Source organism: Micromys minutus, assembly GCF_963924665.1.
Source record: "Micromys minutus genome assembly, chromosome: 1".
Classification (NCBI taxonomy): domain Eukaryota; kingdom Metazoa; phylum Chordata; class Mammalia; order Rodentia; family Muridae; genus Micromys; species Micromys minutus.
In genome coordinates, this window is record NC_137969.1 from 221,522,577 (window position 1) to 221,543,235 (window position 20,659).

Sequence of the window (20,659 nt, forward strand, 5' to 3'; positions counted from 1 at the left end):
AGAAGGCGGCTGCAGGCAGGAAGTGGGTGGACGGTACCTGCACACCCAGGAGGTGGAGCTCCCGCTCAAAGGCAGTGTGGACCCGGTGGAAGGACTCAGCTGTGCTGGCGTCCAGCCCCACGTCCTCTGGCAGCTCTCTGTGCTTCTCATCTATGAGGCCCAGGATCTCAGTGCCTGTGTAGAAGTAGCGGTGCAGGTCATAGGAGGCAGCCAGCAGCTGCATGCGGGTGTCAATGAGCTCCAGCAGGTCTGCCCACATGTCATTCAGCCCATCCTTCCACTCAGCAATGGTGGCTGCCTCGCTGTGGCCTGCGTCGATGAGCCGCTCGATGATCGTATTCACGTTGTCTACTCGCTCCTGCCCGATAGCCCCAGTCTCCCGGGCAAAGTCTCGGAACTTGTCGCGGAGCATCTGGGTGTGGGGTAGAGAGAATGGGGTTAGGTAGGGGCAGGCAGGGGTCACTTTGCCAGGGTGTCACTGTGGCCACCTGGAACTAACTGTCACCCTCTCCCGGGCAGACTGTCTTGCAGCTGTTCTCCACGTGTGTGACTACATCTCTGTGACATTCTCCCAGCTGGCAGGGGAGTCATGTGGGTCTGGAGTGATGGTTGCCTGTATCTACTGTCCGAGAGTAAAAACTGTGGGTACTCACAGTCACATGGTCAAAGTCCTGCCCCATTTCTTGGGACGAGGCCACCATCTCTTTCTCCGTGATCCACTGCTCTAAGTCATCAGCCTCTCTCTTCAGTTGGAACAGGTGGTACATGTTCTCTAACTTCCGCCTCCGCTCCTCCGCCATGTCCTTCAGCCCTGCATACTGCTTATCCACTTGCCCCTGGAGGCGGATGATCTGCTCCCTGGGATCCAAATTCAAGGAAGGTGATCAAGACCCAGAGCAAGGCCTGGGGGCAGCTCTGGGGTAGAATTCTTGCCTAGCAGGTGTGAGGCCATAGGCACCATCCTCAGTACAACGAAACAAACCAAAACAAAATAGAAAAACCCAGAGTAGCTGGCCCCAGAAATTAAAGGGTTTTTTTTTTTTTTTTGTTTTTGTTTTGCTTTTCCCAGGAAAAGAATTGGGCTCTTTGGGGAGGTCACAGATTCAAGCACAAAGTGTGGATCTTCTTTACTGTCCTCTGCAGGAAGCAGTGCAGCTTCGGTGGAGTGACCCCAATTAACTGTCCAGGAAAGGACGGAACCAGAGACCCAATTCTCGGGGGCTCCCTGGGAGATGTGTGGGGTGGCTGCCAAGGAGACTGTGTGTGTGTGTGTGTGTGTGTGTGTGTGTGTGTGTCCATGGCTGGAGCAGCCTGTGAAGTCTGAGGTTTGGCCAGTATCTACCTGACTCCTTCCTAAGGATTTGCTGGTGGTGGTGCACACCTTTAATCCCAGCACTCAGGCGACAGAGGCAGGTGTGTTTCTTTGAGTTAGAGGACAGTGTGGTCTATAGAGAGAAGTACAGGGCAGCCAGGGCTACACGGAGAAGCCCTGTCTCATACAAACCAAAACCAGAGTTGGTCTTTAGGATCTCTCCGTATAGGCTAACTCCTCAAAAGACTGGTGTTCTCAGCTCACCAGGGGCATTCTGACTCTGACCTTTACACAGGCACAGTCTTGGTGGCCTATCTATCTTGTAGGACTTCTTGACACAACCCAAGGAACAAGACAGAATAGGGACAATCTGTGGTCCAGAAACTCTAGATCTGGGGAAACTGGTTCTATTTCTCCCTCTTTGGACCTGAAGGGTTCCTGGTCTGATGCCACATGCCAGCCCAGGAGGCACACGTACCCCTCAGGGTGGCCTGCAGACAGCAGGCCCTGGGCGCGGCCAGCCAGCTGTTTGATGTTTCTTCCATATTCCTCCACAGTGCGCTGCTGCCGCAGGTGCCTCTTGAGCATCACAATGGCGCCCTCTTCATCCTGCGAGGCAGCAGGCAGTGAGCACAGCGCCCTGCCCCACCACACCATACTCCTTTAGAAAGCTCCAGTTAAACTCTGGGGAGCCAGGCTGAGAGGGAAAGCCACGTACCTTCCTTTCCGGTTCCTGCCTCCTAGAAAAGCTGTCCCCAGACTGGCTCAGCTCCTCAGAGTCTTATTCTGTTTCTGCACTTCATTTCAAGCCCATCCCCAAAAGTCTGTGCTTGTAGAAATGTCCTAGGTCCAGGATTAGCTGGCCTGGAGAAGGTAACCTATTCTTCCCCAATCCCCCAAAATGACAGTGGCTTTTCTGGAGAAAGGATCGGGTCATTGCAGTCTCGGGAGACCCCCTTATGTCCTTTGCCACCCATCTCACAGCACGGCCACCATGTGATATGAAGAGCCTTTGCGTGGAATACCCCCTAGTGGCAAGTCGGAAAACTGTAGGAATGTTCTTAATGAGGTAGGATGCCCTAAGGATGTATCACAGCAGAGCAGGATTCTGTGGGTTCCCTACACACCTATACCACCCGGATTTCCAGGCTCTCCAACAGCTTGCCCACCACAGCTCTGCCTGTCTGCTCAGCTGGCTCGAAGACTCTGCCCCAGTGTACCTTAGGGGGGTCATCAGAGAACACGTAGAGCTCCTGTTCGCTGATCCATGCCTCGGCCTCGCCAGCATCCAGGTAGTACTGCTGTGCCTCATGAGCATCCCGCAGGCGCTGCAGCCGACTGGCTGCTGCCTCCCTCAGCGTGTCCCACGAGCTCTGCAGATGCCCCAGGCGCTCCTCGATCTCTTGGCAGTCGATCTCGGCTGCCCTCACCAGCTCCTGCCCTCGATGTAGCACGTCCTCCACCCGTGGCGCATGGCCTAGGATCTCATTCTGCAGGGTCTGTGGCCAGAGGAAGTACTCAGAGGCAGAGCCCTGCCACTGAAGAGGAGGCTGGGTCGACAGCAGGAGACCCTCCCTCCCCCTCCTGCCAGAGAGCAAGTGTGGCAGGATGCACTCTTCTGAGACAAGTCCTGGGAAGCCCGCACAGGACCGTGAAAGAGGGGCTGAGACTGAACACAGCAGTAGCAGATTCCAAAGTCTTGACGTTTTAAAAAAAAGACTTTTATTTATTAATTTATCTTTCTACTTGTGTGTCTGAGTGCATGCCGCATGTATGCAGGTACCCATGGAGGCCAGAAAAGGGGTTAGATCCCCTTGAATGGGAGTTATAGACAGGTGTGAGCTGTCTAGTGGAGGTGCTGGGTACTGAACTTAGGTGTTTTAGAAGAGCACTAAGTTCTCTTAACTGCCCATCCACCCCTCCCTCCAGTTCACCCTCGCTCCAGTATGCCCTCCGTCAACCGCATCACCACACTTTTTGAAATAGGGTCTTATGTAGCTCTGGGCTGATCTTGAACTTGTGATTCTTCTGCCTCTACTATGCCCAGACACTGGAGCTACAGGTGTTTACCACATGCCCAGTGTATGTGGATCTGGCCCATGGCTTTGGGCACGGCAGGCAAGGGTCCATCATCCAAGCTACATTCACAGGCCAAACCCACACTCCTGACTGCTTCCTACCATATATTCCCTCAGAGTTTGATTTTTAGGTGTCTGTGCTAGAGGAAAGGGAAACAACTTCCGAACCTGCAACAGCCATCTTTGTTCCAGGTAAAAGAACAAGCTGCTGGCTCATCCCCTCGTGGGATGCCTGAGCTTTCGTTTGTCTTTATTTCTATGGCTCAAATCTGAACTGTATATTGTTATTTCTTATTTGAGCCTCTGGCCACCAATATGGCCTTTCCCCGCCCACTCTGGTGACTTGGTTACGTTTTCTTCAGAAGGCCCTGATACTTGATCTCCTTTCTGGGGATTAAAAAGCTTCCTGGGGTAGTATGTACTCTTAGGCTCCTTATTCCTCCTGCATCTTGACAATTTCCTTCAAGCCTTTAAAATCATCTAAAGGCAGGAACAAGGACTGGGTGTGGGCAGAGCACTGACATAAAACACATGACTAGCAATACACACAAACACCTGTCTGCTCGAGTGTGTTATTGTATGTTACACTCAGAATCTTGATTTCCAGAGAAAGGCCTGGGCATTGGCCCAGGCCAGGCATGAAACCACTGTAGTCCCCCCACACAGCTGGCTTTCTTAGGAGTCAGACTCCCTCAACAGCCTCGACAAGAAAACTGTTTGGTATCTGCTCGTATTCGGGACTCCAGCCACAGGTACCTAATCTATTCTAAAAGAGATGCTTCAGTAGATGCTTCCTTCTGGAACTCAGAGTCCGAACTCAGTGGCTTTCTAATGGGGTTGAAACCTCACAGGGATGGTCATGTGTCTAGAGGAACAGGATCTATATACCCTGAGGACGCTGGGTAAGCCAAGCTTAGCCCCAAAAGAGGACAGGAGATGCTGTGGTGCTGGTGGCCTTCTCTTGGGAAGCCACCAAAAACAGGACTACAACAGTATGCTGGACACCCTCCTTTCCCCCACCCTAAGCCAGGTACTCATTTGAGTCTGGTAGAGTCTGGTGGTTCCAAATCCCTAAGTAGCATGAATGCCCAGCCTCTCTGCAGCCACTAAAGCCCTTTCTGCATTGCAACTTCAAATGAAGTGAGGAGACTGAGGAGTTGGCATCAGGAGCAATAATCTGCTGTCACCAGCTGATCACACATCACGGCTAGGCCAGACTCCCCGGGGCCAGGCTGGAACAAGCAGGGGCAGATGTGCTGGTGAGATGAGACTCACCTGGTTCTTCTTCATGAACAGCTGCACAGTTTGCAGATTAGTGCCATAGTCAGCTGACTGAGCCAGTGGCAGCCTCTCTTCCACCCAGAGCTGCAGAGACCAGAAAGGGGGGGTATAGCTGATAATAATCACAGACAGCCACCTTTTCCTGGACACCCACAAAGAGCCAGACAAGGTGGATTCTGCCTCGGATTCTGTCCCCACTTTACAGACAGGTGTTTCAAACTAAGGTTCCAAATAACCTGTTCCTGATCCCAAAGTGGAATTTTGTTCCCAAAGTCTCCCCATCAGTACTGGCAAGCAACTTGTAAGTTCCCATTCACAAAGTACCCGCCCTGGTTTTCTATTTAACGAACTCTCTAAAGCAGCCCTATGAGATAAGGGGGGAGATGACCAGTTGTCTGCTGCCAAGACTGCTCTGGGCATCAACCAGCTACCCTCATGGCAGCTGGCACCTCAGCCCACGCACCGTCTCATCCTCTAAGTCCCGGCTTATCTGGAGCTTGGCTTTGGATAATTCCAGCTGCTTCTTCCTCCTCCCCAGAGGTTCTAGAAGGTCTAGGAACCGCTTTTCGATGCTCATGTCCGTGTCTCCTGCCTCCGCTCCTAGCGAGGGTGCCTCGGCAAAAAGTTCCTCCAGCTCCTCCTTCCGCAAATTCACTTGTTCCTCCACTCGCTGGGACACAAGAAGCAGTGTCGGTACCGTCTGTGATACCCGAGGGTGTGCCTCCAGCCACCTACCCATCTCCCACCCATCCTTAAAGGCCATTTTAAAGAGTAGCCTCCCCCAAGAAGTTTCCCTGGATGCATCTCCTCTGTCCTTCCTCCTGTGTTTCCCGTGTGCCTTTTTACAAGATTCCTGATTTACCCATTGCAAAGAGGCAAGAGATGGCTTGTCAATCACCAGGCACTTTAAGGGTTCAGGTTGGCTCCCTAAGATCCCTTCTGCTCTAACACTCTGAGTGTACAGCCTGCTCACATGCCTTCAACTTAGCCAACATCCGGTTGACGGTGGTCAGATCCTTGCCCAGGTCATCTGATCGCAGCTGGTCCTCCATGGCACCGATCCATTTGTTAAGGTCAGCGTGGGTCTGCAAGCGCAGGTCAGAACTCCGGGCGGCGGAGAGTTGTTCAGTCTTCGCCTTTGTGGTGGTCTGCAGTTCATCCCAGAGCTTGTGCAGGGCTTCCAGCCTTTCTGACACCACATCCTTGAACTGGGGCTTCTCTACCATCAGCTGCCTCCCCTCCTGTGGGGGAAGGAGCAGAGTTCACTCTGGGCTTCAGTGGCCTTTGAGGGGGCCCTACTGGAGTTGCAAGAGAAATCCTGAGGGGAGGTTGGTAAGGCCAGGAATTGACTCAGACCTTGAGTAAGGCCACATAAAAAAATAACTCTAGGGCTGGAGAGATGGCTCAGCGGTTAAGAGCACTGACTGTTCTTCCAGAGGTCCTGAGTTCAAATCCTAGAAACCACAGGGTTGCTCACAATCATCTGTAATAAAATCTGATGCCCTCTTCTGGCGTCTCTGTAAACAGCTACAGAGTACTCACATAAAATAAATAAATAAATCTTTTAAAAAATTGTTTTAAAAAAAAAATCACTCTGAGCCTCTAAAGTTATCTACAGATGGGAGTGGGGCAGGGAGAGCAGTGGTGGGGCAAATGACTTGGAGGGATCCCAGCACAGGGCTGATAGTGAAAGAAAAATTCAAGATTTATTCGGTAGCCTGGACTGGTGGCACTTTTAACACCAGCAAGCCGCGAGAGGATAGGGAGTTGAAGGCTAACCTGACGTACAAAATAAACTAAAGGTTAACCTCTGCAACTTAGTGAGACCCTTTGTAAAAATTTAAAAAAAGAAAAGAGGGGTAGGGTAGGGGACCTAGTTAAATGGTAGAGGTTTAATCCTGTTATCCTCCTCCTAGGAAATAAAGAAAAAGATTAAAACCTATCAGGAGCCAGGTAGGGAGTGATACACAGCAGAAATCTCTGAACCCGGGAGGCTGAAGCAATAATGAATAAGCTAATAAACAAATCAGATCCAGGTACTCATAACATGGGAACCCTTTACAAATCCCAGAAGTAACGTTTTCGCCTCAGAGATAGGCCGGTCACTAAGGCTGCCTGACCTGGTTTCCCGTCCTAATGTTTGTGTTTTGGGTGTGGACAGCATAAAGGACCTGGCTCTAGGCGTATACGCTATTGATCGTGGTCAGTATCGTCATCGATGGTTTCCCAATTGTCAAACACTATCCTAAGTGTTTTTTCTGTCTACAAGTATGCAATACTCAGGGCTTGGTCAGTAAAAGCTATTGTCCTGGTTTCAGAGAGGAAGAGCTGAGAGCAGAGAAGAGACTCAGGCTGGCTCCCAGACTGATGCCCTAACGCCATTAGGCATGGCTTATGTGGACACCAAGCTGACTTCTTCCTGGACTGCCACAGCAGGGAAAGCAAAGGAGCATGCCTCTCAAGTGGAACTCTGCCACACTTTGACCCAGGCCGCTGGCGAGATTAATACAGTGGGCTCCACGGTTTCATCCACATGGGCTGTGAATGGCTGCTTCCTGCTAGCTTGGTTCATCCGAATGACTGGAATCACAATACCAGAAGGCTAACAGAAATGACTGCCCTCTGGGTACTGGCTGTTGGACCCTAATTGTTCTGACCAGGTTTAACAAGTCTAGCGATATCAGGAACACTAAAGTTTCATTTTCACTACCAAGTTCTGTACTGTCCAGAAAGCTTCAGGACAGTTTGTGTGTCACAGATGAAGCCTAAGCCACAGGAGCGTATCTGAGTCATCCATCACCCGACTGTCTACTTACCGCATCAATGTTCTCAAGCCACCCTTGATGAGAAGCCAGCTCTGCCATAAATGCCTGGTGTTTCATCCATTTGTTGTGAAGGTTGCGAGCTTCATCATAGGAGACATCTGGAGAGGTCAGCAGCTTGTCATTGATCCAGAGTGTGAGCTGTGGGCAGAAAGAGTGAGTCCTGTGGTTTCTGTGCAGACCTCCAGAAGGAGGAGGTCAAGGGGTTACTGGAGCATGTGCGGTGTGAGACAGTTTGTTCTTTCCATATCTCCAGGACCTAGAACAAGGCCTGAGACACTGTAGTAACTCAGCACATTCTTAGTAGATAGGTAGATGGATAAATCCATCCAGATAGTGGGGTGCTAAATGATTAATAAGCACCAAGAAAATGTTACATGAGAAAGAGGTTAAAGGCAACTATAATTAATAAGGGGAAGAGGGAGTTGTGTGTTCCATAGTTTCAAGATGTCCTGGCATCATGCCAAGTCTGGCTTGTACCAAGGACAAGATAGATGGAAATGGTGTGATGTGAGTTGAAATGAAGCCCCAAGGGGAAAACCAGGAGGATGTCAGAGACAGCCCCACTGCATGTGGGAAGTCCCATCAGCAGACTCTCTCCTTAAGGTTCCTTCCTATCCATCCGCCCTCTGGGGTCTAATGATCTGTTTGCTCCAGGACCAAGACTTGTTCCATAATTCCAGGGCCCAGTACAAAACAAAGGTGCTCAAAAAAGCATTATGGATTTCAGTCAGCACTGGCAGACAGGTCATTACATAAGAGCCCTGTGTGTGGATGATGTGTAGACCCCATGTCCCTGCAGGTAGCCCTGTCCATACTCAGGTGATTCCAACCTGGAATGTTCTCAGACCACTCTTTGAGAAACCTTTGGACAAACCAAGGATGACTTCAGACTTAGGTTGAGGGTAGAAAAGAACTGTGAAACAGAAAGACTTCAAGGAGCACTGAGCTAAGCACCCAAGTCCCTAGCTCCTGTAACACCATCATTCTTCAGGAGTCCTTTGGACCCCTAAGTCTGAGTACTTCAGACTGAAATCTTAGAAGCACCCCGTCTGTTGGCCTTACCTCCTTGCAGTTTTGGAGGAAGTTCTGCAACTCCAGGTTGTCTTTTAGGAGAACTGTAACCTCTTGAGCCTTCTCATTGTTCTTCATGTGCCTGGGAAGTCAAAGGAAGTCACACTAGCACCAAGCCTGGGGTCCTTGCCCCAGTGTAGCATAGGGCCTCATGGACTTAGGGGTAGGAAGTACCTGTCTTCAATCAGCTGCACCTTCTCTTTGATCTTGTTCGAATACAGGTTGCCCTCAGCCACCAGCTTGTTCCCAGAGTCCACAGGACTCAGGACCTTGTCTCTGTTGTTTTCCATAGACACTAAGAAATCCTCGAACTTTCGGATGCCGGCCTCTGCAGCTGCTAGGGAGTCTGGAGGCTCCAAGTGAGCCAGAGTGTATTCCTGTTAAAGTAAAGTTTCCAGAGGAGGCCTGAGGATGGGCTAAGCAAGGATGCTGCAGGCAGCTGTTAGGTTACAGAGCAATGCAAAGACAAGGTTCTGCTTCCCAGGCCTGGCCTTCCACTCCCACCTAGGGAGGCACGCATGGGTAGTGGTAAAAGTTACAAGAGAGGGCAGTAACACAGGGCGAGGCTCACTTCTCTAGCTTCCAAATGACCCCAAAGCATGACAGCTTGGGACATAGGACCAGAGGCACATGATGAGGACAGAACACAGAGGATTTCCTTTAATTGGTGACTATGATGAGCTCACCACTAGTAAATCTCCCAAGGGACTCCTGACCCAGCCCTGTATGCTTCTTCCTACCTGGTTGCTGAGGATGGCTTCAGCCTGCTTGGCATCTTTCTGGAACTCCTGGAAGCCCAGGCACTGGGTGAGGGTGCTCCCTCGGCTCTCCCACATCCGGCGCAGAGCATCCCAGTCAGTATCTAGGCCCTCTAGCCGCTGGCCCAGAAGCTGGTAATCTGGGTCAGTTTGGCCTTCAATCACTTTCTCCCCAGCGGCCTTGACCCGATGGTAATTGTCTTTGTGTGCATCAATCTCTTCCTTAATGGCTGCATGCTGCTGTAGGAGCTGCTCAGCCTCTGGGAGTGACTCAGGCATGTCCTCAGAGGCCACTGCCTTTTGGGCCATCGACAGCCAGGCCTTGAAGTCATCTAGATCTTGCAGGAAAGCCTGCAGCTTGCTGGCCTCACCTAAGGAGAGCTCCTGACCTTGCAAGGCATCTTGCAGACCCCTCCACAGCTTCTCAACATCTGCCTGCCGCTGGCCAATGTCCTCTTTCTGCTCGGGGTGTGACTCCATCAAGTACCGAGACTCCCGCTCCAGGGCACTCACACGATCCCGGATGGCCAATACATCCCGCTCCAACCCTGACAACTTCCGCTGGATGGCAATGACTCCTGCCAAGTCCTGTCCCAAGTCCTTGGTCGACTCCACAACCTTCGTCTTGTCCATGATCCACTTGCTGGTCTCCTCACAGTCTACACAGTAGTTGTTTACTCGGAGAGCTGAGTCCACAGCCTCTCTCTGCTCGGACACCACTGCCTGGAAGGCCTTCCACCTGCCAGAGGAGACACAGACCGAGGGGAAACACTTCATGCTGCTCCTTCAACTCTTCTCACCAGGCTCCCTTTCCCTATTTCCCACCAGTCTTCCCCCAGAGACCTCGTATGTTACAAAATAAACAAAACAAAACAAAAAAATCCATCTAAGTGCGGGTAAACGAAAATTAACTTATTCCATTTTTGCCTAAGATCTATCTAACAGAGAACCAGATGTTCTTGATTCTCAGGGGTCAAGCAATGATGTGGTCCTAGCTATACGTAATGTTCAACTGAACCTCAGGTAGCTACGAACAGTCTGGGATCTATGATGGTTAGGCTTCTGGCTTAGTGTGAAGGTAGTATGCATTTAGTAGGAACTGTGCTGTGGGTTTTGCCCTTTGCCAGAGCTGGAAGTATCCGGTGGTACTGTGTGAGGGAGTTATGAAACTTTGGAGAGGGAGGCAGAGCCTTGTCTGAGGAAGGACATCACTTTGGACAGACTTCCGAGTGTTTACGGTCACATTTCCCGTTCACTCTTTCTGCTTCTCGCTTAGGGTTTAGAATATGAGCTCTCAGTTTCCCGTTCCTGCTGCCATGCCTTTGGCTTCCTATTGTCACCACAGTGGAAAAGTCGCTGATACAGAGGTTGGTAGCAGAAATTGGCTGCTGCTCTGAAGAACCTAACTATGCTGTTTGTTTGGAGGACTAGAAAAGCAGTTGGATGTTGTTAGAGCGTAACAAGCCATTCTCGTAGGAGCCTGGAAGACAGTGGTGCTGAGAGCCACGTGGACTGTGGAGGTCCAGCACAAGGGGCTTCACAGGAAAGCAAGGTCAGTAACGGCATTGGGCTTGGAGACTACTCCTGTAATATTTTGGCAAATGTCCAAGTCATGAGAACTTCCCTGAGGCTAAATTTAAAAGTAATGACCTAATTTCTTCGGTGAAGGAAATTTCAAGACTAGATGTCTGTTCAGTCTGTGGCCTAGGCATTATTGATAGTGCCTCGGCCAGTCTACAATGAGAAAGAGCAAGTGGGGCAGAAAGTAATACAAAGCATACGGTTTAGAGAGAAAGGGAGCACCAGGAAGCTTAGTGTTCCAGACAGGGTGCTGCTGGAAGAGGTTGCTAAGGAGATTAGTGCCACTAAGTGGAGGCTTTTTCTGCACTGGAATAAAGGAAAGGATGCCCTCAGGGCAAGAGCCCATCTAGCTAAATTCCCAACTGGTGAAAGAGAGCATAAAGAATTGTGTGTGTGTGTGTGTGTGTGTGTGTGTGTGTGTGTGTGTATGTGTGTGTGTGTGTGTGTATGTGTGTGTGTGTATTGTTTGTTTGTTTGTTTTTTGGCTCCTAGAAAGCTGCAGCTAAACTGGGCACTGGTTGTGATTGCCTTTAATCCCAGCACTCAGAAAGCAGAGGCAGGCAGATCTCTGAGTTTGAGGCCAGCCTGGTTTACAGAGTTCCAGAACAGCAAGGGCTACACAGAGAAACCCTCAAAACAAACAAACAAATAATAACAACAAAAGGTGTTGCCTGTGAGTGCATCTCTGACGTCAAGGCCAGCCTCTACAGAACAGGGTAGCCTAACTTGGCAGTGTCATCTTCAGGCACCGACTTTAGAGACATGAAGAATGTAAGAATGAAGGATGTACGGATTCTTCCTCCACTGTATTAAAGAGTGGCTGACACTAGGCAGCCTATGACAGGGGAACCCTACATGGCAGCCCGGAGAAGACAAGTGTAAAAATCATCACATGAAGCTGTGAAAATGAAGCCTGGGTTGCAGTGGGAACCCCAAGATGCTGGCGATGCCAAGAGCTACACATGGGAAGTGGAACCAGCCTAAGGGAGAGAGGCAGGCAGCAGAGTTAGGGAATGGTGCCCTAAAGCCCCTAAGCTCTTTGAGAATGGACATCATTGAGATTTGGAATTTGCCCTGCCGGGTTTCCCTGTAGCCTAGCATTTCTTCACTGTGCCCTTTTGGGATAGAGACGCATATTCTGTGCCATTCCATGTTGGAATTACACAGTTTGATTTTTTTATTTTCTGGGGTTACAGTTAAAAGACTGTTTTGGGTCTCAGAAGAAGAGACTTTGAACTTTAAAATAGCGTTGAGACTCAGGCTGACGGGGACTTTTGAAGTGGGACCGAATGCATTTTGTGCTAGGTTAAGGCATGAGTCCCTGGGGTCACATGAAATGGGATGTGGTGGTTTGAGTGAGAAATGTAGGATGATGCTACTGGTTTATGTATTTGCTATACCACACTTCTCACTGTTATTCTGAGGTTTACACTCCATTTAGAATGTTTTTCTGTAAACAGTGCACTGTGTTGGCCAGTCCTGGTTTCATGGACTTTGTGTTTCTCGACATTTCACTACAGCACTTTCCTGATGTTTGATCCTTGTCTGATTTTTTTTGATTGTGGTCCTGGAGATTGAACCCAGATCCTTGTGCGTGCTAAGTACATTTTAACCTACAATCCCAATCTCATCTCATGCTGCTTTGTTCACTATGGCCTTGAAGCAAAGGAACATGCAGCATGTGTGTAGGGGGTCATGCAGCATGTGTGTAGGGGGTCATGCAGCATGTGTGTAGGAGGTTATGTAGCATGTGTATAGAAGGTCATGCAGCATGTGTGTAGGAGGTCATGCAGCATGTGTATAGGGGGTCATGCAGCATGTGTGTAGGAGGTCATGCAGCATGTGTGTAGGGGGTCATGCAGCATGCGTGTAGGAGGTTATGCAGCATGTGTGTAGGGGGTTATGCAGCATGTGTAGGGGGTTATGCAGCATGTGTGTAGGGGGTTATGCAGCATGTGTAGGGGGTTATGCAGCATGTGTGTAGGGGGTTATGCAGCATGTGTGTAGGGGGTTATGCAGCATGTGTGTAGGGGGTTATGCAGCATGTGTGTAGGGGGTTATGCAGCATGTGTATAGAAGGTCATGCAGCATGTGTGTAGGAGGTCATGCAGCATGTGTGTAGGGGGTTATGCAGCATGTGTGTAGGGGGTTATGCAGCATGTGTGTAGGGGGTTATGCAGCATGTGTGTAGGGGGTTATGCAGCATGTGTGTAGGGGGTCATGCAGCATGTGTAGGGGGTTATGCCCTGAGGTTATGTCAGAACATTCTACAACGTTCACACAGCAACAAAACTGTCTAAACACATTTCCAATAAAGTATTCCTGGTGTTAAGCTTTCAGAACTGAAGTTCTAAATACAAGGTAAGAGGGGCTGGAGAGACGCCTGAGCAGTTAGGAGCACTGGCTGCTCTTTCGGAGGACCTGGGTTTAGTTCCCGGCACCCACATGGCAGCTCACAAATGTCTGTAAATCTATTTCTCTGAAATCCAATCCCCTCTTCTGGCCTCTGAGGGTACAGGTGTGAATATGGTGTACATACACACACAGAGAAATTAATACATCTTAAAAAAATAAATGTGAGGTAGGTTGCAAAGCTCAAAGCCAGTGCAAAGAAAGGAAGCAGGGAGTATTTCAACAGGCAGACTGTCCAAGCTAAGCATGAGCAGGTTTTGGAACACATTGTTGAAAGAACAAGCACACTGACAGACAGGAACAGAGGCAGGGGAATGGCCCTGAGGTAGAGGTACAAAATGAGTGTGAGATGAATCGGGCAAGTCTTGCTGTCTCTGTGGAGCTGAGCCAGAACCAGAGACAGACTTCTCCGATTCTCATCAATAATCTCTGACATTTAGCATCAGCCCAAACATTCTAAACCAGAGAGCTGGTCCAAACGGGGTGTGCCACATGGTAAAGTAGTGGCCTCCCCTTCCTTCTCTGCTGGACTGGATGTATTTTCAGCCCTCCCTTAAGACTTAACAGGAAGTATCTCATCCCCCTGTGCCTCAGCTCTTCTCGAACCCAAGAACGGCGACTGCCTTCATGTTTTCACCTGAGGTGGGGCATGGCTTAGCCACTGTAAGTGTCAGCATGCCATGACTATAATGCATTGCTTAGCTGGCAAGTTCTTCCTGCCTTAGTTGCCCATCTAATTGCTTCACTCGAACAGAGCTCCAGCCCCATCCCCTCCCCCCGCTTCTCTTCCTCTCCCGCTCTCACATAGAGAGGCCCCCAAGCCTGGTGAACAGACACCCCTCTCAGTATAGACTTGCAAAGGAACCTCCAGACTTGCAGGCCCCATCCTTGGATAGTGAGATGGTCAGCCCCCTTCCAGTGGTTCTAGAACATTCCGCTCAGCTTGGGGTTCCTGACAGGCTCCCAGCAGTCCCCAGAGTGCCAGCCTATTTCTTCACAGCTGACTTTTCCCTACATGAACTGCCGAACTGCCATAGGCAGTATGTGGGAGGGGCCAGGGTTAGGAGTGACCATGTGGCACTGCGTGTGCAGAGAATGCAAGCGTTTGCTCTGTCCTCAAAGATCCTCCAGGAACTAATGAGCAATTATGCCCTGCTCTGAAAGCACCCCCCTCTCTAAAGTCTCCTCGGGGCCTGCTTTTTGTCCCAACCATGACGCTAGCTCAAGGCTCCCTGCTAATTCTCTTCACTCCAGCCAGTCTTATTACCGGCGCTGAATTTTGGCACAGGCAGGGACGTTCTTTATGGACAGTACTTAAGAACTCTCAGAAAGCAATTTCTCATGTCCTGGAATGTCTGGGGAAATATGGCACAAGTGCACGTGACCCTACCCTAACTATGTGCACTCTCAGAGCTCCCGTATAACCATCCGTGCGTGGACGCAGGCCTTCACCCCCAGACATGGCGTTCAAAGCTCCACCAACACTCTCTCCTCCCTGATGCTTACCACAGCACAGATGTCCCCTTGCTGCTGTAGCCCCAGCACTAGCAACCGGGTTGTCAGAGAAAGACTAGAACATTTACAGCTCAAGACATTTCCCTAGGTGTGTGTCAGGTGCTAGAAGCCCCCCACCCACGCCCTGCCACTCCCACCTCTTGTTCAGGCGGTCCTGATACTGTTTCACCTCCCCACTGCGTGGGTGGCCACTCTCTACCAGGTTGTTGGCGGCGAGGTTCACACCATCAATCTGCGCCATCAAGGTCTTCATCTCCTGGTCCAGGATGTCAAACCTGAGATGGACAGAGAACACGAGGAGCAGTGAGTGGTAGCAGATCTTCCGGTGTCCAGTGTTTTCGACTCTCTAGAAGTGCAGTTCCGGCTTCCTCCCTCTACATTCGGAACGCTTTGTCTCCAGGAGGGAAGAAAGGAGGCAGATATGCTGCTATACACTGATTTTTACTTCAATGGATTCGATTTTATGCCTTAGTATTTCTGAACCAAGTTAGGAGACAGTTCCTTGCTCTACAGACAACAGCTCCACAGTAGTGTGACACAGCGTGGCTGTAAAGGGTTTATGGTGTTGGGGCTGCCATGGAGTCAGTCACCCCCAGGACCATCTGCCAAGCCTGCATTGTCTTGGTTGTAATTCTACCCTAGTTCTGTACCAAGAAAGGTTGGCCCAAGGCTCCCTTCCCTATTCACAAGCTCTTTTCTGAGATGGGTCAGGGAGAGCTACAGAGGAAAGACAAACACCTTTCTCTGAGAAGAGTCCAGCACCCTCTAGCAAAGGTTCTCAACCTGTGGGTCATGACCCCTTTGGGGGTCAAATGACCCTTTCACAGAGGTTGCCTAAGACCATCTGAAAACACAGATGTTTTACATCACCGCGCCTAGCAGCAGCAAGATTACAATTATGAGGCAGCAAAAAATAATTTTATGTTCGGGATTGCTACAACATGAGGAACTGGATTAAAGGGTCACAGTATCAAGAAGGTTGAGAACCACTGGTCTAGCATCAGAGCAGGACCTCCTTGGCACTACCTCAGCGAGCGGCTCCTCCTGCTCTGTGACGCGTGAATTCTGTGCTAGGCCGCTGAGATGCCGCAAAGCCCGAACACCTCCCCACCCCATCCACAGCCAGAACACCTCCTCTCCAGCACCTCACCACTTCTCCCTCCTCAGGCCCTTCCTTAGCCTGAGCACCCCATTCACCTACAGTCTGAGCATGTCCCCTAACCAAGCTGGAGCACCCCTCTATCCACTGCCTTAGCTCCACCCTCCTCAGCCTGAGCACGCCACTATTCTCTAGCAAGGTTCACCCCCCCCAACCCCCCCACATGAACATGCTCCCAGACCACAAGTGCTGATGGACTCAGAATACCAGAAGTCAGAGTGGTCTTGGAAACCTGCTGTTTATAAACTGGCCTCTGCGATTCCTTGTGGTTCTCTGGCTTGGGACTAGCACAGAGTTAGAGATGACAGAATCCCAGCCTCTCAGCCCCCGTGTCCACAGTACCTCCCCCTTTCCCGTGTTCCAATGCTCAGAATTCATCTGAGTAAAGATTCCTGTAGCTCAGAAGTAACTGAATAATACGTTTTAAAAAATTCCCTTTGTCTCCAGAACTATGAAGGCCCCAGTGGGTAAAGAAATGGCGGCCCCAGAGTCAGGCCAGAACTCTTGAAGCCTGAACTATGTAACAAAGGGTCGAGAGGTGGGAGGTGACACTCAGCCCTCGGGTAGGAAGACGAGCAAAGGCTGAGCCTGTCTGACCTGTGCTGCACAACCTCCAGGTCCTCCAGCGTGTTTGGGATATCCATCTGGTCCAGCCACTTCCCCTTCTCGGTCATCCACAGCTCACAGGCATCTGACTCCCCAAACACGGTGTACAAGTCTAGGGCTTCCTGCAGCTTGTGCCCACGCAATTCTGCCTGGGCCATCACCTGCTGGTAGAGCTTCCTGAGGGCCTGTAGACGGTTCGTTACATCTGGGGAGTCTCGAAACTCCTCGGGGAAGTCCTGGGCTTGGTTTTCTAAGTGCTCCATCACCCCTCGGCTCTCCTCCAGCTCCTCTAGAAACTCCTTGTGCTTCTTTCCCAGGGCCCTCGTGGCTCCTTCATCCTGCCCTACATCTTCACCAGAGAGCAGCCGGTGAGCGTCCTGCAGCCAAGCCTTCAGGTCATCTGCATCACCCTGGAACTGGAAGAAGTTTTCCGCATCCTGCAGGTCTTTCTTACGGAAGGCGGCCAGCTCTTTCAAGTGGTCCCACTGAGCCGATACTTCTTTGACACGGGTCTCGATCTGTGGATGTCCAAACTGCTTTTGTGCAACCATGTCCTCAGCCTCCTGGAAGATCTGCTTCAGATGGGCATCCAGCCCACGGAGCTCATCCTCAAAGGCCTTGTGCTTGCGCTGTAAGATGAGCACACTGGTCAGGTCCTTGCCGTAGTCTAGGGAGGAGTAGATCTGCTCCTTTTCCTTGATCCAGCTTTCCGCCTCATCCATCTCCCAGAAGAACTTCCAGAGTCGCTTAGACTGTTCCAGCTGAGCCTTCCTTCCAGCTGCCATGTTGCTCAGTTCACTGAAGCACTGCTCTAGGTGGCTGACTCGGTCCTGGATGACCTGGGGGTCACAAGGCTGATACCCTGGAGGAATAGGAGGAGGAAGAAAAAGAAAGGGAAGGATTCATTTATAGGCAAATTTCAGGTAGGTCAGGACCACACTATCTCCAAACTTCCATTTTTTACGCTCTTGGGAACCTTGTATGTGGAAGGCAAATGCTCTGCCACTGAGCTATGTCTCTAGCCCTTCAAGGTCCTGTGGGCCCGGATTCATGAGTTTCTCAGTTACTCAAACAGGCCAGATTCTACCACCCTTCAGAAACAAGGGAGGGAGGTTCGGTTGAGTCAGTTCTTGTGGAAATGTATAACATGACGTGAGATTGAAAAATGCTCAGTTACAGATTTCTAGGGAGTAAAGAACTCATTTAAGACAAGCACCTAAAAACACAAACAGTCTGAGTAGCAAAAAGAACAGAAGACAGATGGCATCTTCTGTCTCTCTGGTTACGGGCTGCCAAAGCAGCCTGCCCTCGGGAGAGCGATGCCACCGCTCAAGCTTTACACACCATCACCTGAGGGAAGAGGCAGAATTCTCAAGGTGGCTCCAGGTTTACCCCAGGTGGCAAGGGGCCAGAAGATGGGGTCCAGCATCAGAGGCCTCGATGGCGTGAACACCCTTTGCCTCACCTTTCCCCTCAGTGAACTGCAGGGTGGCCGCTGTGATGGCCTTTACTTTGTCCCCCTGGATGGCAATATCGGCTTCCATTAGCTTGTGTTTCTGCAGCAGGTCTTCCACCTCTAACAAGTGCTTCCCAAATTCAGCAGACAAGATATGAGCCTGGCAACGAAGGGACAAGGACAAGTGAAGAGAAAGACCACCTCCTTGGGGGTGTGTGCATGCATCTTAGCCAGGGAGACGTGGGAACAGCAGGGGAGTAGCTGCTGCTTGGGACTGGAAATGCTACGGAGTAGGATTTGCTACAGAAGGGTGCCCTCTGGAACCTTCCATGCAATGTCCTACAAAGTCTCAAACTTCACACTCTTCTGCATCATCCATTCTGAGGTCTAGAGCCTGGGCATGTTTATTTTTAGAAAGCGTGTGGTCAATTTCATGCTTGGTTTCACCCAAGACTTCCTGCAGCAGAGGGGGAGAATCCAGACTTCTCTGGTTTCTCATGTGGAGGAGTCTAGATTCTATCAGTTGAAGCCCACTTGCTCAGAGACTGATCCAGTGAACTTCTCGGTACCATCTACTCTTTCTAACTCCTGTAAGGTAGATGCTTGTGTAACCATTAACCTATTTCCTGGGTTACTGGGAATATTGTGAACCTGGGCTAGTGATGCTTTTTGTCCTTTCTCCACTGTGATTTTGAGACGTGACTGGAGGAGGCTATTTAAGGAAACACACAGTGACTACAGAATGGGGTGTAGGGTGAGCAGCCTTGGGGCCCACCTTGATCTCATCCATCCAGTCGATACTGTGCAGCATGTCCTGGAAGAGCTTCTGCAATGCCAGGGTGGCCTCCAGCCTCTGTCGCCGGGATCGCAGCAGCTCCTGCAGGTAGCTCCACAGACGGAGGATGTTGTCCTTCCGGGCAATGATGCGCTTCTGGTCATGGTAATTCTCCTTCTCCAGCTCCTGGGCCAGGTCCTCCAGCGTCTTCACCCGCTCCTCATAGGCAGCAGTATCAGTCTCAATGGCTTCATGCTTCTTCTTGGCGGCCTCCACAGCTGCCAGGTCATACCCAAAGTTATCCTGCCCCCAAGGAGGGAAAAGAACAACAAACAAAACAGCAGCTCAGTCAGACTCCCCTGTTTCGGAAGTGTGTGTGGGGGTCCCTGAAGCAGAGCTGCCAGATGGGAAAAGTACATTTCTACAAAGGAGTTATCTCTGCTGCTTGTCTTAGCAGAGCAGAGTTTCTGAACGTCTTACAAAGTACCTCTAAACGCCCCCAATTACTCTCTGCACCACACGTACAGGTGAGGCTGTGTGTCATTACAGACTGCTGGGTCTTCCCACCCTGCCTTGAGAGGATCTGTCCATTTCTGAGAAGGGGGGTTGCCAACACCAAGATAACACATCGCTGCAAACAGATGGTTTGCCCCCACACTATCTGGGGCACACGTACGCTCTCGAATGCTCTTAGAGCACTCGCTATCCCCTTAACAGACAGAATTTAATTTGATTCTAAGCTCTAAGTGGGAGAGAACAGATGCTCTGATGGGGAATCAGCCCCGGGGTTCACTTTTAGCCAGTGAAATATGTCCCAGGTCCGGAGGCCAAGAAACCAAAAGGTGTTATTTCTGCCTCTCTGTCTACCTCTGGCTCCCATTGGAGGTCCAACTCTGGACCTTGAAACACACAAAGCAAGTGTTGCACCACTGAATTACACTCCCAGCCCATGCCAAGTCTCCATTTTAGAGTCTTAAATCCTAAGGGCTTCTTTGAAGATGTAGGTTTGATCCAGCTGAACACTTCAAGGCTGAGAAGAGGTTTATTTGGCTGCTGCTGAGACTGGCTGGGGTTCTGATTCCACCAGAAGCAGTGGTCTAAAAGCACCTCCCCTCTCCTGCCACACTGTACCAACTTACCTGGGTCACCAGGCGCTGGTTTTCATTGAGCCACGTCTCTCTCATGGCTGCCTTTCTGTCAAAGCGCCGTGCCAACTGCTCCAGCTTCTCCTGCCGGATGAGCTCACTCCTCAGGGCCAGCTCCCTTTGGTATTCTGCCTCCTCCAGGCTCTCCCAGGCCTGCATGAGGCAGAGAATTCTTGGGGAACAGGAAGAGTATGTGCTCTTGGGGTTGTCTCTCTTTCACCTGACACTGGATGTATGAATCCAGAGAGGTCGCTATGGTGTAAGGAAGTGGCGGATTCAAGTTTAGTAACGGTCCTCTGACATTTGTCTGGGTCAGACCAGTCAGACTTCCCAGTGCTACTTCCCTAAGCCTGCCTCAGATGGGGGCTTCCTAATATAATGGTTTCCTCCTCTGTAGGTGCTCAGCAAGTCCTTGGAGACTAAATAGCCACCTCCTTTCTATCAGAGCTTCCAGATGGTGCTAAGTCTCCAAACCTCTGAAATACCACAGCAGCTCCCTTCTGTCATAAGTAATTAACATTCTAGACTCAAAGACAAACTCAAGGTTTGGTAGAGGACAGGCTACCAAAAATGGCCCCAAAGAACGATTCTGAGTGCCTAAAGAGACCAAAATGTGAAGGGCAGGGGGTAAAGTCTGACCTCTTTAGAGACATTCAGATGACTCTTCTAAAGAGCCAACGTGTAA

General features: G+C 50.5%; 1 protein-coding gene across 1 annotated transcript in view; it reads right to left on the reverse strand.

The window, feature by feature from the left end:
* SPTB (spectrin beta, erythrocytic) overlaps positions 1-20,659 on the reverse strand; it is a 123,121-nt gene that overhangs the window by 22,043 nt on the left and 80,419 nt on the right. The window contains exons 11-26 of the mRNA XM_080934428.1: positions 19,969-20,127; positions 18,830-19,132; positions 18,064-18,214; positions 16,590-17,460; positions 14,971-15,108; positions 9,308-10,064; positions 8,742-8,944; positions 8,559-8,649; positions 7,488-7,634; positions 5,649-5,912; positions 5,135-5,341; positions 4,666-4,755; positions 2,533-2,811; positions 1,791-1,921; positions 654-858; positions 38-412 (exon numbers count right to left, since the gene is read on the reverse strand). Coding sequence (XP_080790554.1) covers positions 38-412; positions 654-858; positions 1,791-1,921; positions 2,533-2,811; positions 4,666-4,755; positions 5,135-5,341; positions 5,649-5,912; positions 7,488-7,634; positions 8,559-8,649; positions 8,742-8,944; positions 9,308-10,064; positions 14,971-15,108; positions 16,590-17,460; positions 18,064-18,214; positions 18,830-19,132; positions 19,969-20,127 — 4,371 coding nt within the window. The remainder of the gene's footprint in view (positions 1-37; positions 413-653; positions 859-1,790; positions 1,922-2,532; positions 2,812-4,665; positions 4,756-5,134; positions 5,342-5,648; positions 5,913-7,487; positions 7,635-8,558; positions 8,650-8,741; positions 8,945-9,307; positions 10,065-14,970; positions 15,109-16,589; positions 17,461-18,063; positions 18,215-18,829; positions 19,133-19,968; positions 20,128-20,659) is intronic.